The sequence below is a fragment of the Tasmannia lanceolata genome, unplaced genomic scaffold (genome assembly GCF_043159265.1).
Source record: "Tasmannia lanceolata isolate RefF3 unplaced genomic scaffold, GAP_Taslan_0.1 ptg000011l, whole genome shotgun sequence".
Classification (NCBI taxonomy): domain Eukaryota; kingdom Viridiplantae; phylum Streptophyta; class Magnoliopsida; order Canellales; family Winteraceae; genus Tasmannia; species Tasmannia lanceolata.
Window position 1 is genome coordinate 5,369,927 of NW_027518688.1, and position 17,148 is coordinate 5,387,074.

At 39.2% G+C, this 17,148-nt stretch overlaps 1 protein-coding gene across 2 annotated transcripts in view; it reads left to right on the forward strand.

Moving 5' to 3' along the window:
- Window positions 1-9,996, forward strand: part of LOC143886382 (transmembrane/coiled-coil protein (DUF726)) — a 58,315-nt gene extending 48,319 nt beyond the window's left edge. For both annotated transcript variants that reach the window (XM_077390331.1, XM_077390330.1), the window contains exons 13-15: window positions 9,124-9,194; window positions 9,265-9,322; window positions 9,400-9,996. In XM_077390331.1, coding sequence (XP_077246446.1) covers window positions 9,124-9,194; window positions 9,265-9,322; window positions 9,400-9,525 — 255 coding nt within the window. In that variant the 3' untranslated portion in view covers window positions 9,526-9,996. The remainder of the gene's footprint in view (window positions 1-9,123; window positions 9,195-9,264; window positions 9,323-9,399) is intronic.
- Window positions 9,997-17,148: the final 7,152 nt, after the last annotated feature.

The following is a 17,148-nucleotide window of genomic DNA, read 5'->3' on the forward strand; positions in this document are numbered from 1 at the left end:
AGTCTTGTCTTGTAGGGCATATTTAGGTCATAGTGTCAGTGTAGGTCAGTTTCGTAGCCATCCAGTGTCTAGAGTTTTATTTCGTGTCACTTGAGTTTCACCTATTTCTTGCACTTCTGTCGTGTTTTCCCATGGCTTGTAGGGCTAATGCTTCACATCATGGGCAAAGCCGAGTCCAACCTCGAGGAGCCTAGGAACGGCACACTCAGTCTACGTTGGATCAACATTCGGACATGTTTGCCAGGATGAGAGTTACCCTGAATCGCATTAACCTACATCTTGGTATTAAGGCTTCCAAGGATGCCATGACTCCTAAGGATACTCTCCTAGCCACTCCACATGTGCAAGGCAAAGCGAGGTGAAAGGAAATTGACAGTGTCCCTTCTACCTCAACCAATAGAAGCTCAATGCCTAGTCGCTTGAACCCCACTCTTCATCTTAAGAGTACGACCATGAGGCGTGGACTTCTGAAACATGAACCACACGATACTACATTCAAATACTATACAAGTGGTGAACAAGATCATAGGTCATCAGATTGTCTTCCGCCTAGGACATTCAAACCTCAAACTAATATAGTAATACCCGTAGGTGATGAGGATAATGTGAGGACAATTTGTATGACCTAGTCCAGTGTAACTCAGTCCATAAAAACTCAAAGTCCAAGCATTGTCATGAATTTGCCTATCATTAAGGAGATGCGAGTTCATCTTTATTATTGTTGAGAGGTTCTTAGATGTGTCTTGTTTCATGTCGATTTGTGTCGCTAGGTTTTCAGATGTGTCTATTCTCTGGAGAACTTTATGGAGCAAAATGGGAACCAAACTTCAGTTCAGTAGTGTTTACCATCCCCAGACATATGGGCAAACATAAGTGCTTAATCGCAGTCTAGGGAATTTATTAAGATGTTTAGCTGGCGAGAGACCCCATCAATGGGATTTGATTCTACCTCAAGAAGAATTTGCGTATACCAGTTCCACTAGTAGATCCATAGGTAGATCCCCCTTTGAGACTATTTATGGTTATCCCATTCCCCACCTACTTGACCGTACCCTCATACCGTACCTTGGGCGTAACAGTGCTGAAGCCGAGGATCTCGTTCAGCACATAAAAGAGGTACAACAAGAGGTGTTGGAGCGGTTGCGTGAGAGCACTGAGAAGTACTAAGCAGCAGCAGATCAGCATCGTAGAGATCAGTCTTTCAGTGTGGGAGATTGGGTGATGGCTTACCTTCGTTGAGGGCGATTTCCAGTTGGAACCTACGGCAAGTTGAAGCGGAAGAAGTATGGACCTTATCGGATCCTCAAGAGGTTGGGTCCTAATGCTTACCTATTGGACTTCCCTGAGGATGTTGCGACTTCTCCAGTCTTCAACGCCGCCGACCTGTATCAATTTCATGGAGACCCGCCAAAGCATGCACCGGATGATGTCAGTACCTTGCCATTTCGAGCGACCACTTCTTCAGAGGATCAGATTGAGGATATTATGGATGTACGGACGACAAATACTCGCCATGGGTCACATCGAAGGTACCTTGTTCGTTGGAGAGGCCGCCCACTTACAGATTGCACCTGGATCGACGAGGCCGAGTTACGGAGACTCCGAGAGGACTTATTCCAGCGCCTTACTGATGTCTACTCGACGGAGTCGAGTTCTTCCCACCCGGGGAGAATCTGATGTGATCCGACCGTTGGATCATCTTTTTCTTCATTTGATTTTTATTTATGTTGGACATTATTATAGTTTATTTTAGCCTAGATGTGAGGGTTGTCCACATAATTTAGGGCCCACTCATGCACACACACTACTCATCATTCACCTGTTATTGGCTTATTTCCGTTGTTGCCCTCACTTATTTGTTTACTCTTTGCATCTTGGGGGCGAAGCGGTCCTTTCACATTTAATTAAGTCACTTAAGTGACTAAAAGGCTATTGGTAACACAAGAGGGCCCACCACACCTCACAACTAATATAAGGGAGAAAGGGGAGAGAAAAACCCCTAGATTTGGAATTGTTTGTGAAAACCCAACAAAGGAGCCGCAACCTCCCCTCTCATGCCATGGACATTCTTCCTCCCCTCCAAACGAGGTAGTCTCTCTCTATCCCTACCTCTTTCTACCCTATCTCTCTATTCTCCATCTTCTCATATCTCAGCTCTCTCTCTCTCTCTAACCTATTTCTCTCTCTACGTAACTCCATGCCCCTCTCTCGTTTCTCCCTCTTTCTCGATTCTCCCTACCTCTTTTCTCTCTCTTTCTCATTTGCAATCTCTCTTCTCTCTCTATCTCGCACTCTCTTTCTCTTCCCTCTTGGTCTCTCTATTTCCCCCTGTATTTCACACACTTTCTTGATTCTTATCTCGTTACCTTCCTCTTCTTGATTTCCTTCTCTTATTCTCTTTTCTCGTACTCATTCCATCCCTTACTTGGAGGCACACTGCTGTCCGGAATTTCGGAATGCGACCACGGGCTTCTCCCCCATTCTCTTGGTCTCTTTGCTAGCAAGATTCGAAGTGAAAGGACTGCTGGGTTTTATGGTGAGATTTTTCCTTGATTTCAGCCCTTTTAGGACCCCTTTTGCCTTTGGAAACTCATAGGAACCTTACCCATAAGTTACACTAGCATATTTTGAGCCTTTTGTCATTTTCTAATAAATTTTTGCGCCGTAGATCTTTCTTTTATGTTATAAACAGCAATGAATCAGCGAATAAAGTCAGTTATTTGAGCCTTAAAATCCTATCTTTGAGTCATTTATTTGATATGTTCAATAATTGCTTTAAGTAGAAGTATTTATCATTGATGGTCCATTGCTTATAGTTCATTTCATGCTTTATTTATGCTGAAATTTACCATTAAATGTTTCTTTATTTGTTTATGGGTTATGGATGGTTGTATGGATATGAAGATTTGGTCCCATTGAGCTCCTAAAATCCTAGTAGTCATTCGCGAACCCTCTCGGTTTGCACCAAGGATTGTGAAGAACAGGGATAGGAAGAGGAAGTGGCGGTGCTGAAATGACAGAAGCATCCCCTGGAAAGGGTGGAAAGAACGGCTCCGACTCAAAGAAAGTGACATCGGCTGCAACAAACATGCATCTCAACGGTGGGCTATAACAACGATAGCCTTTCTGGGTACTAGAGTATCCTAGAAAAACACATTTATCCGCCTTAGGATCCAACTTATCAGCATTTGGAGATAGATTATGGACAAAACAAACACATCCGAACACTCGCAGATTCAGAGGAAAGGGCTCATCCGTAAGATGAAGAAAGAAAAAAGGGATAGAGCCATCCTGAACGGAGGATGGAAGACGGTTAGCTAAGAAACAGGCAGTGAATACGGCATCACTCCAATAAGACTTAGGAACTCGCATTTGAAAAAGCATAGAGCGAGTGATATCGAGAAGGTAGCGCAGCTTGCGCTCAGCCTCACCATTTTCTCCGCCACATTACTTGTCAGGAGTGGTTCATTTCTTTATCGTTCTTCATGGATAATGTCTTCTCTATCACTACGCTCGCATTCCATACCACTTTCACAGACATCACGAGCGTTGTATGGCATTCTTGAGTTCGACGGATTACGACTCATACTACTTCAGTGGATGGTCTACATATTTGATCCAGGTGGGGACTAGAACTCGAGGTTGAAGTACGTACTGAAGAGGGTGTCGCACGGACCTCATGGGTCACACCGGAGGATGGATTCTCAATAACGGGATCCATAAAGACAAACAAAAGAGGAAAGAGACAACCCTGGCGTAGACACCCCATTTTGACCGTGCCCTAAACCTCCATATTTGTGCAAAACCCCATCAAATTAATGAGATAGGACCCCAAATTGCACCCTAAGCTAGGTTAGGGTCTCACCAAGGTCCCTGCAAAATTTCAGCCTGATCCGAGCAAAATTACCAAATAAGACAAAGCGAGTAAAGTACGCAGTGTAAGCAGAAGGGGGTGGATTATCCTGGAGAGGGCCGAACAGGGGCCATATAGGACACGCAAAACCGCGTGCCTATTAACTTTTGCGCAAACCGTACGCTTATCAAATTCGGTAGTGCCGATATCAACACCCATAAAAGCTATAAATACCAATTTAAACCATTAGTTTTGGGGATCTGATTTTTTTTTTAAGAAATTAGAGAGAGAGAGACAGAGAAATCTAGGGTTTTTCCTCGCCCTTCATCTTCTCCGGCTACATTTTTTCATCGGAAATCCGGTCGGCCATTAGCAACCTTCGAACGTCTCTTCTGCTGATTTTCTTCTTTTTTAAGCTTGTCCCACTCTCAGCCATGGCAAACCTAGCAAAGCTTCAAAAGGGGGAAAAATGTATTGTGTGAAACCCTTGCTCTAGATCCAAACCTGAGCTTTTATCTGAGTAGCATGACCAAGATCTAAAACATTTTTTTTTTAAATCTGACTACTCTAATCACTTGATCTGGCTCCCAGTCTGACTTCTAACCCTGAGATTTGTAAAGAGAAAATCATAGAAAGAGGCAAGGAGAAATTAATTAGGGGTTTTCTACTAATCTTTAGAGAAAGAAAGAGTGGGAAAACCAGAGAGAGAAAGTAGATCTAGAGCCTAAACCATAACCGATTGGTCATCTTCCCCAAGATTCCGATCAAACTCCGGCAAAAATCCGGATAAGTTCTGGTTTTCCGTCCGGCGAATCAGGAAAGAACAAGTTCAGATTCAAGGTTAAAATCTTTAGTCCTACAAGCTTGAATTGTTCATTCTCTTCAAACAGGTACGTTGATTTTTTTTTTAAAGATCCATTTTCCAGTAAAGTAAATAATGAGCAAGAAGATTAGTCTTTTTACTATCTGTGATTTTTAATATCTTGATGCTCGTTTTTCTGAACTAAACGAGTGATCTGCTCGGAATTGTTTTTTAGGACTTTGTTGTTAGTTGAATTTCAGAGATTCTATGCAAAATATGTAGGAATGCTCATCAGAATTGTGTTGAAAATATTTCGAAATTAAAAACTTTGTGATTAAATTCTTATATATATGATTCTAGTTGATGTGATCAAATGTTGCTTTCATTTTTTTTTTTAACCTGTCATTGTCATATAGGCTTGTAGAAAATTTATGAAGTGTTTGTGATTCCTCGTCCTGTACATTTGAACATATAATCTCTTTGAATTACCCTCATCCTTATGTGTAGGGTAATCGTTTGTAATGCACTTTTGAGGTCTAATTCATTTATCTATATTTGCATGGCTGAGATATCACATATTCCATGTCATGAATGAGTTCAAATCCTTTGGAGTGTTTGAAAATATTGAGACTTCTCTCTTAGGTGTATGGATGTTTGTTATGGGGATCTCTTTTTTTTTTTTTCCATGGTATATACAAGTTCAAGTCATTTTGAATACTTACGAAGTAACTGAGATTCCTCCTTTATATGACTTGAATATATGGCTTTGGAATTGTTCCCTCATGGTATATAGGAGTTCAAAATAGATGGGTATTTGTTCTCTGTGCACTTCTCTTTGTGATTTTATTTCTACAATTGTGTAATGAAAGTCTGTTATGATTAGAATATTAGATAAGATAAATCTTTTGGTTTGGCCATGAGAGCTTGTACTGTTGGGTAATGTGTGACTACCTTGTTATGATCATTTAACAAAATGAGTTCATTTTGTGTTGATTTTTTTTTTTAACAATATGATTCCCATCTTTGAAATGGTAGATATATCATCCAAATGTTTATTCTGTTCTCAAATTGTCAGATTGAGTCCCAATTTTCTTCGTATAGCGAGTACTTTAGCAATGTGTTCGTTCTCTTTGGGAATACTCATCCTCAATTTCTTAAGGAAATGAACTTGGGACTTCCATTTTCGCTCCATTTACATTGATATATTTCTAGCCATATCAGTTTGAAGTAATGTTCTAATCCCTGGATTTGTTCATCTTATGCTATGCTGGCTCATATTTGGACATAAATTTAGGTTGGGGGAGCATAAGTTTGTAGTTGTGAATATGTTTTCTTTGGGGCTTACATCCGAGAGTAAGCAGCCTATAGACATAGCTTAGTTAGGTTGGGTGTTATACATGTATCCTCTTATGTTTAATAAGATTTGTTTAATTTCTTAGATATTACTTTTTTGGCATTAACTGTTGTCCTTATTCATCGCAAGGGCGATGAAGACGTTAGTCCGAACCCATCTTTTAGGGAACTTGCTTAGTCCATATAGCAACCTCTATTCCCTCCTCTCGTCCCTTATATAGAGACTAATTTAGTCTTTTAGATGTTTTCCCTTGTTATTCATTAGCCTATTCATCGCAAGAGTGATAAAATGAAAGAGTTATCTAAAGCCCATGTAGAAGACGAGCTATGTCTCAGTAGAAGGGTCATATCCTCATAGGAGACAAACTTTATCTCATTAGGGGGAGTCAACCTTTTAGGAGACTATCAAAGTCTCACGAGTTGTACTCCTTATTAGTTGAAGACCAACTCGGTCCATTAGTTGCGTAATCCTTCCATCATTGCATGGGCAATGATAAGGTTACTTGGAACCCTCATAGGAAACATGCTTTGTCTCACTAGAGTTAGTTGTTCTTCCTATAGGAGACAGGCTTTGTCTCATTGGTCATAGTTGTCCTCTCTTTTAGGACTCGCTCAGTTTCATTCTCTTGTCGATTCTTCTCTTTTATGAGACAGGCTATGTCTTATTGATCCTAATGGCCCTTTTCATTTGAGGCACAGGCTTTGTCTCATCTGTACTTTCTTTCAGAGATGAGCAGTTCAAGACTTCATTTCTGATTTAGTTCTTCTCTCTTCTCTTAGGGTCTAACTCAGTCTTCTTAGGTTTTCACACCTTCTTGGGATTCCTTCCATTCTATCATCTATTTGAGACACCGATTTGCTTGTTTAGGACAACCCTTAGGTTAAAAGGGTTCTGTCTTTTCATCTGACACTTCTCCAGGCTATGGATCGCAGGAGTGTTCTTCTCCTTCTAATTGTCTCTTTGTTTCCCCTTTGGCTAGAAGGGAGAATCCTTTAAAAATTCAAAAACATTGAAACATTTCAAAACAACAAAAACACTTGGAAAACTTCAGATCATCTCAAAAGTCTTGAGTCATTAGGAGTAGCTAGGAAGCTATGTTTCCGAACTACGTTGGCTTGATCCCTTTCCACAGGATATGTAGGCAGTTTGTGATTCTTATCCTAAGTTCAGTCAAACTTTTCAAAATAAACATGTTCAAATCATTTCAAACCTTTTGAAAAACACAAAAAGCTTTCAAACAAATCTTGCAAACTGTTTTCGAAAAGATTTTCCCCTAGAGTTAGGAGTTTGTCCTAGTTGAAAAACACAAAAAGCTTTCAAACAAATCTTGAAAACTGTTTTCGAAAAGATCTTCCCCTAGAGTTAGGAGTTTGTCCTAGATGTTTTGGGTGTCTTAGAGTTAGGAGTCTGTCCTGATTGTGTTTGTTCTAGAGTTAGGAGTCTGTCCTAGCTAGGAGTAGGTTACCCCTCTGTCCGGTCAGTTGGCGATACTTTTCGCCAACTGATGATTGGACTATGATGCGTTAGTGAACCCATTGTTTTCCTTAGGGACACAGCCTAGTTATACATAGGATGTAGGGCTTACCTGCATTAGACTAGGTTAACTTGCATCTAGTTAGGGCATATAGCGTGTACTAAAATCCACAATCCACTGAAATATAAATAATCGCACAAGAAGCTTTAATAACTAGTCCAGTCTTTTAGGTAGAGTCTAGGATAGAGGTCTAGATGTCGTAGGCATCATAGTTTAGAATATGTGCGAAGAACTACGTCGCCTTGATTCCTGTAAGAGGCCGGGATACGTAGGCTTCTTTAGAGTCTTAGGGTTTGTTGTTAGTACTTTAGGGTTTGTGTGTGTACATTGATGATGATTTTTGCATAGGATCACGATAGTGTGTGTTTATTACTTGTTTTACTTAAATGCTTAGCTGTAGCATTTATTTGCTTATTCGTTTTACTTACATGCTTAGCTGTAGCACTTAACTGCTTTGATTATCAGTTAGCTGTAGGGCTTTATTGTTTTATTGCTTATCATATCTACCATTTACTGCTTTCTATATGGGATGTGTCAGGTTTTTATATTATATTAAGCGCTATGTGTTCGCCCTCATGTTTTTATTTCATTACTGCTTATCATATCTATCATTTACTGCTTTCTAGATGGGATGTGTTAGGATTTTATATTATATTAGGCGCTATGTATTCGCCCTAATGTAGATAGGCGCTGTGTTCAACCTAAGTTTTTATTTCATTACTGTTTATCATATTTGTCATTTACTGCTTTCTAGATGGGATGTGTTAGGTTTTTATATTATAGTAGGCGCTATGTGTTCGTCTTAATGTAGATAGGCGCTATGTGTTCGCCCTAGGTTTTATTTTATTGTTTATTCTTTATTTCGTTTACTGTATTCTTAATTCATTTCACGATTAACTGCTAGTTTTAGATTTCTCATCCTGTACAGACCTTATACCTTTAGCTGTAGCATGCATGTGTTTGTCTATCAGAACTTAGACACCAATTAGGTATGACACTCATAACCTAGTTATTCTTAGGTGACATTTATTTCATTTATTTTGTGTGTGCTTATTATTCATCTTCGAGACATGCATGCTAGATAGACGTCTTATCGGAGATATATATGTTCTCATTTCACTTGATTTTCGCCTAAAACTCTTCAAAATTAATAAATAAATGACGTAAGAGACCAGGTGCTTGCACTTGGGCAGATGAGTTGCTCTTCGGACCTTCCAAATTCGTAACCAGGCACGAACCTTTTGTATCTCTGGTTATCCATTGCAACGGAGCATAGTATGGGATCCAGGGCCAACTTCCTTGGATGACGACTCTTCTTTGTTTAAGGTACGTCTCGAATCTGGGCTTGTCCCCGAATCGAGAGATTCCATCTAGCTCATCTCTAATCATCCAATCCTTTCCCATCCATATTTTGACTCCGACCTTCCATAGAAGTCCTACATCAAAGCCCAGGAAATGACTCCTTGATCACCAACACATCGTTCGATATTAGATCTATTAACTTTGTCAATAATTTATAAAATCGGGTCACGATTTTCAATGTGTCTCAGAAGATCTGTTATACTTGGTTCTTTTTGCAGATGGTGGCTGGGAGATTCGTGAACGCCTATTCTACAAGTGATTGGACACTTGCTGTTGCTTTTCGTGCAAGGTATGTGATCAAAGGGAAGAAATATTGCGCCTGCATGTTCTATTGATGTTTAACAGTTTCTCTTTTGCAGCCTACTTACCCAAGGATTAGCTGGAATTCAACCTGTTGATGTTCCTGGGATTGAGAATGTAAGTAAATGCTTAGAGATATTCAGTTTGTTGATGTTCTTCATATCAAACGGATTTTCTTTCCTTTTCCTTTCCAGGTTGATGTAACAGAACTCATCGAAGGTCACTCGTCATATCTTTGGACCACACGACAAATCCTGGAGCAACTTGAACTGGATACCTATTATCCCGTTTTCTCAAGCTCTCGTCCCAAACCCCAATAAGGTATGCTTAACTGGATACCTATACCTATTATCCTGTTTCACTCAGTCCTTTCTGGCATTAATAGTGAAAGAAAATAAGTATTCTTCATCGAACCCGACACTGGTACTTCTTTCTTGTGAATGGAACTCGGCGCAAGCAGTCATGGTTAAGCAAATCAGTTCAAATTTTCAGCTTGAAGTGGGCATGGTTAAGTTCAAGTCGATGTTGACATTGGTTTAAGATTTCTTTCAATTTGCTCTTGGTAATTTTTTTTCGTTCTTGTATTAGAATTGAACAAATTCCTATTTCTTCTGGAAATATTGTCTCTCATCATAGAATTTTGAAAGGTCAATGTACATTCGACACAGCCACCACATTGCTGTATTAGTTTCTTTGTCGAACCTGGCCAGCTTGTTTTCAGCTTGTTTTATTGAGTCAGTCTATGAATGGCATGTTTTTTTTTTTGAATGATAAGAATGGCATGTAGATAACTTGTGTGGGTTTGCATTGCAGTTTTTTGCGGCTGTGACGAGACTAAATTATTCCATGTTCGATGTTTAAAAATTATGAGTGCAACTCGGTTTTTTCAGAATTTTAGTTGAGCTTTTAAAATTGGGTCGGGTTCCGGTTGATTCCAATTCATTTTTCGCAAAAGCTCAACCCGACCCGATCTCAAATCGCACCCATAAGAAATATCTGCTCACACGGGTCAAAACCAGCACAAACAAACATGTATCCTGAAGGATCTTATTCCATGTTACCTACAATTTTTGGATTAAAATGATGCCTGACTAATTCAATATGGAATTTTTTCTCTTTTGGGCTCTCCATACATATGACAATACAGTGGTCAACCGTTTTTTTTAGGGAGGTTATAAACCATGAAGAACTCTTTGGTAGGGTTCGCCTTCATTATAGTTAAAGTGGATTTAGCTTCATTTTTTTTGTTTAGGTTAGTATTAATTTAAGTTTATTCGGTAAACTAAAATTTCAAAGAAGTAAGCAATCTTTGTCTGGGGTAGGTAAGCCGGCATCGAACCTGCCACCTCAATCTGTCTTGTTAACAAGGGCCTCTTATTAAAAATAAAATATGACGTCTTAGGGGCATGATATATTCGCCCCCTTTTTCCAAAGCCACCCCTTGTAGAGTTGTAGTGTGAAAAGAGTAACCATTAATAATTTAATATACTAGAAAGGGGTGGCCTGGGGAAGAAAAGAGGGCGAATATATCATGTCCCAACAAATATCTTTTTTGTTCTCCCCACTGACTGAAACAGTGGAGTGATGATGATGGTGTGTGAATTAGATGGACTTGAATTTTAGACTTATCCATCCCCAACGCATCCGAACAAATTATCTTGTTCATATTCAATAACAAAAAATACATACAATTTGATGTCATGCTTACATGATTGGCGTGGTTTTCAGACCATGGGAGATACAAGGCAAGGTCTCTCAAATTAACAGTTTGAATCATTCAAAGGTGGGACCTACTACCTACTGAAGATTTCTCTTTAAAAGCATATTATTTTTAGAAGACTTCTATCCATTTAATGTGAATCATTGACAAGTTTTATTTCTAGTCATCCATTTGAAGGTCCTTATCAGAACAGTTTTGTATTATATGTGATTTTTGTAGTATGGTTCATTCATGCCAGTTGGTTTATTCACTATTGATCTTTAACAAACTCAAAAGGTATGGTAATTTATTGCCCGGAGCAAACTAATAATAAATTTTGTGCGTGAATAATTAGATGCAACAATTGGTTGAATTTGGGTTTTGTTTCTCTCAAACAATGAAGGGAAAGACTTATAAAAATGTGGTTCAATTTTGGCAATAAAAAATTGCCACTACAATCTTTTGATAATGAGATGAACTCACCTTGTCTTATATTATTTAATCAGCTTTCAAAAGCAATTGCAGTTTCCAAAAAGCGCTCAGCAGCCAATTAAAAAGGAAAAGATAAGTTAAGTTCGTCCAACTATCAAAACATGGTAGTGCAAATATCAATTACTAAAAATTGATTGATAAAAGTGATAAAATTACCCTTATTTGAGTGTTAACTTTTAAAACACATGACATCACTAATAAAGGCGTCACCTGTGGCTGGATGTAACCAATGCTAACCGGGGTCTCTTGATGCAGCCAATATGAGAGTCCAGCCGTTGAAAGGTGGTCTGTTTGCACTAACAAAAATGATCCAACTAATATTACTAGCCATTGATTTGACAATTTACTAATGAAATAAATTACTTTAGTCATTTTGTTTGAAGCTGAATTCGATTTGATGAGTTTGAGGCCGTTCCTGTCTCCACATAAATACGTTCCCCTTTTCTTGAGCATTAATGGTCTACTTCCCTCTCTTGAGTCTCTAACATGTAAGAAATCTCTGCGTGGAGTTGAAAATTGAATAGTTGAACAAGTATCTATACACCATCTGATTTTGGGAGCATCTATTAAAATGTGGAAAACAAAGATTCAATTTCTACCTTTCTTTCCCTTGCACTCCTAACACTTTTGACATTCTTTTTTGTGTTCTCTTTTCTTGCAAAAAAGAAACTCGATGCATACTTTTTCTCATAAGATTGACCATATTGGGTCACCATGTCTGCAAGTCTCTTCTTGCTGCATTGTCCAAAAAACCTTCTTTTAACTTTTATTAAAGTTTTGCGAACCATTAGTGGTGAAATTAGTATTTTCTGGTCTTTTGTCCTAAGTGTCGCTTCTTCCTAGACACACATGCCAATCTAGTCGCTCACTTACCACTTCTCTTTCTGTCTAATGTATTTAATATTGAAAAAAAATCAAGCAACATACGCACGTGCAATGAGCGATACAAGACAGATTAAGACGAATGTTTTTTGGTGGGTAAGGTGGGGTTTGGCCGGACCCCTGTCAGTGTATTAATAGAATAAGAGAATTACAATCTTGTGCAAGCCGGGATTAGGACAAATGGTTTTGTCAAAATCCTTAAGCAATTACTAATTGGTTTTCTAGAACCTTCATATGTAAGTAATGAATGGTTTTAGAGCAAATAATGGAACCATAGAATCATGTGTCTTCCTTGATGACACATGGTACCACTCAAGGTCTTTTCAGACTTACCCTGAAAGCCTTCAATGTTTATAGATTCAAAACTGTTGGATGTCAACCACTAAGTACTTCAAATCAGTTCCAAGAAAAATGCAAAAAATACATGAAATCACTATATGCTGTTTCACGAAGGCTTCCAATCGTGAAATGAAACTCAAACTAGTTCAAAAATGGCTTAAAATCATGGAAAACCCTACCTAGGTACGGAACAGATCATTGAATGATCCAAACCGTCCAGAAGACAGAACACAATGCAAATAGGTTGTTCGCTAAAAATCATTTCCATAGGATGATCCTAGCCCTCCGATCTATAGAGGTTTCTATAATATGCAATTCTTTATAGATCGGAGGGTTGGGATTATCCAATGGAAATGTTGTCTGGGGAATAACCTATTTACATTGCGTTCCATCTTATTGACGGTTTGGATCATCCTATCATGTGGTCCGTATAATACTTTAAAAAAAATAAGGGACTATAAGGGCTTACATCATATAATATCTCTCTCGCGAAAGAGATCCTTCCATATGGATCTTGGTTGAGCCGAGCTGAGCTGAGCCGAGCGGCCAGATTTGACAAGGCCTTACGGTTTTCGTCTCAACCCAGCAAACCCCTAGACTAAAATGTATCTACTAGAATCCAATCAAACTTTTCTTAGTTAACCAATAGTATATTCTTGTGCCTTAAATAGATTTTAATTTTTTCTTTTACACGTTTTACCCTTCATTATGTTAGGCTCAGTTATTAGTTATAGATAATGCAGAAATCCCTAAAATCTATCTCTTGATCAACAAAAGCAAAATCTGGTTTAAAGGACACATCCCCAAAATGAGGTTCACGGCTTGGTTAGCCCTTCACCAAAAACTAAGCACTAGGGACAGGCTAACCTTCCTTGGGCAAAATAGGATACCAGATGTCCATTGTGCTCAGGTGAATCTGAAAGTATAGATCATTTATTTTTCCAGTGTTCGTATTCGGCCTGGATCCAGAGATCTGTGATATGGCGATTCAATATTAGAAGGAAACCAAAAAGGAAGCTACTGCGGGAAGAGGAATGGATGAGACTACTTTTCTTGGTTCTAATCAACTGCCCACCGCTATCCGTATAGCATTTACTTCCTCAGTCTATCTCATTTGGCTGGAAAGAAACAACAGGATACATGGAGCAGATAATTTACACAAGAAAGTGATCCTGAGTAATATCATCCACACTATCAGAAGCAGATGTATCTTCCTTAGATTATTAGATAACCAAAATAGTAGCAGAGATCTGGCATTTTGAAAGGCCTTTGATTTGCCCCTGTTCAGGTCCCAGAAACCCTCCAAAAGCTGTAAATGGGTCCACCCAGAACCTGGATGTGTCAAGCTGAATTGTGATGCATCTTTGGCGAGCTCATCAGCTTCCATTGGGGTCTTTTGCGTACCTCTGATAGTTCAGTTCTAGCCATGTATTCTCAGGACAAGATTCAAATGACCATCCAGGAATTGGAGCTTGAAGCGATTTGTCATGGAGCCTCCCTGGCCTCCTCCCTTAATATTGATCATCATTGGATTGAGTCAGACTCTCTTTTGGCAGTGAATGTAATCAAAGGCTCATTCCCATGCCCGTAGAAGAGAAGACCATCATTAGCTCATCTAAAAAACACTCTCTCTAAATTCGATTCTTAGAGGGTGACCCACATCTGGAAGAAAGCAAATCGACCTGCAGATTTTCTTTCAAAAGCTGACTGCCCTATAAAAGGTTCTTGTATTCAAGGGGTGTCCCTCCCTCATCCTCTAAATGACTATGTCAAAGAGGATGATGAAGGAACCCTCTATTATAGATTTTAATATCTTTTCATCTCTATTTTCTGGTCTTGGGGTCTGCCTAACCCCACTTACTAATCAAAAAAGAAGAAGCAAAATCTCTCTCTCCTCTCTCTCTCTCTCTCTCTCTCTCTCTCTCTCTCTCTCTCTCTCTCTCAGGGCTGCTTATTCGGTTATAACCAAACCGAATTGCCCTTATTTTACTAACCGAAATAATTTCAGTTAGTTAAAATCACTAACTGAAACCGAAACCGATTTTTCCCCGGACCAAAAGTAACCGAACCGAAATAAACTTTCGGTTAATCGGTTACTTCGGTTATAACCGAATTAGGCACAGTTGCACACAATGTCTATATGGTCTCACTAGTGTACCTAAAATATACACAATTTATATACACAAGCCTTCAAACAGCAGCTCCTCAAATATATACAATTTGAAGAGTTTTTATACGACGAAGGGCCGTGGGAAAACTTGAACCCCATCCTCAAAAAGTGAGCCGCTATTGGAGGCCCTCCATATTTTGATCCAACAGCAGGTCCTGGTAAAAAAGGGGTCATCATTTCCCTTTAAAAACTAACAAAGTTAAAATTTCACTCTTTTTTTCCTCGGCACAACCCCATATGTGAGTCAATGAATGAGTATTGAGTGTGCGGGCTATCCCGGGTAAAAAAAGGGGGTCATCATTTCCCTTTAAAAACTAACAAAGTTAATGACTTAAATGATAATTCGGTTAGTTCGGTTAAACCGTATTAATTCCCTTACTAACCGTAACCGAAACCGAAAACCGAATTATATTATTTTCCAAAACCGAAACCGAACCAAAATGGGAAGAAACCGAACCGAACCGATCAAAATAATTTGGTTCGGTTCGGCTATTCGGTTATTACCGAATAATGCATACCCCTACTCTCTCTCTCTCTCTCTCTCTCTCTCTCTCTCTCTCTCTCTCTCTCTTATGTATGCATTTAACAAGGCATAACAAGGCAACTATGAATAACAAGGCAACTTGTATAGCACCTATTTAGATGAATAATCTATTTGAAATTTCTTTTTTTTATTTAATGTCAGGTTGATAATGACTTTGTAACTTATGCTGATTTTTTCAAAATAAATCCATCAGGTTAATATGGTAGGGTCTGTTAGGGTTGAGAGGTTTAAGCAAGGATTGCTTAAAGCATTACACCCTAGGTATCAAGTTTGGAATACCTAGACTGCTGCCTCCAGCAAGCATATATAGTGATATGCTAGGTTTATAACAGGTTAATGGGCTCTAGCCCATGTAGGCCCACTACACCGGTCCACTATCCAATTGGGCTTATATTAGAACATACAGTTGTGGTATACTATATACCCAACAGAGTCCACTTGCTAAGATTATCTCAACCATTCATTTAATGAGCCACAACTAAAATACATCAATTGTGTATGCATCCTTGTTTAAGAGAGAGAGAGAGAGAGAGAGAGAGAGAGAGAGATTTTCACTGTTCTACCGATGCCTATATTGATGGATGGAAAGATTTTAGGGAATATACATTATTATGTTGGGTAAAATGGGTAAAAGAAAAATCCAAAAGCTATTTTAGGCACATAAACATAATCTTGAAAATTAAGAAAATTTCGGATGATTCTTGTAGGTACGTTTTGATTTAGGGGGTTTCTAGTAGGTTTTTATTTATTTATTGGAACCGAACCTAGTTACAAGTGGCAATTTTTGAAGTATTATAATTAAATAGCACCAACCCTAACAGCTTAAGCTTTTGGAGTAATTGGTTCTTTCACATGATATCAAAGCAATTGCTAGGTTATAAACCCAACAATTCCTTTATATTGAAGTATTAACAAGCAAATAACACCAACGCTAAAGCATTTGGAGTAATTGATAGTTTCACATGGTATCAGAGTGATCTTCTCGTCGTTGTTTGGAAAGGTTCTTCAGGTCCCGCAATCACAACCATGCTTTCCGATCGCCGTTTCTAGCCACGGATCACCAGTCGTGACTGAATTTATTGTTGTGGACCCCGATCCGAGAGAGAGGCGGGGGACGAGCCCCCAGAAAGTCTCTAGATCATCCACAATGTGAAGAGCTCCACCAAGGAACTCTCGAAAGAGTGCGCTCACAGCATGAGTGGCGATGAAAAGTGAGATACCTCCCGATTCGGGGACTAACCCGGATTTGAGACATACCTTAAACAAAGAAAGAGGTTCGTGATATACCCGGATCCAAGGAAGTAGGCCCTGGATCCCATACTATGCTCTGTCGCAACGGATAACCAGAGATACAAAAGGTTCGTGCCTGATGACGAATGGGGAAGGGGTTAGGCGCCCCCAATTCGCCCAAGTGCAAGCACCTGGCCTCTTATGCCATTTATTATTAACCTTGAAGAGCTTTGGGCAAAAATCATGCGAAATGGGAACAAATATCCACGAGATAACGTCTATCTAATCATGCATGTCTCGGAGATGAATAATAAGAACAAAAAAAAATGAAAGATATGCCACCTAAGAATAGCTAGGTTATGAGTGTCATGCCTAATTGGTATCTAAGTTCTGATGGGCAAACACATGCATGCTAAAACTAAAGGTATAGGGTATGTACATGAAAGTAAGAAAACACAACAAAACATACAGCACAACCCATGACTCGACACGACAAACCCTAAACTCTAAGGTGATACTTGACTCGGACCAAGATGGCCATCCATCCTGGCTGCTCTACGTATCCCGGCCTCAGGAAGAATCAGAGT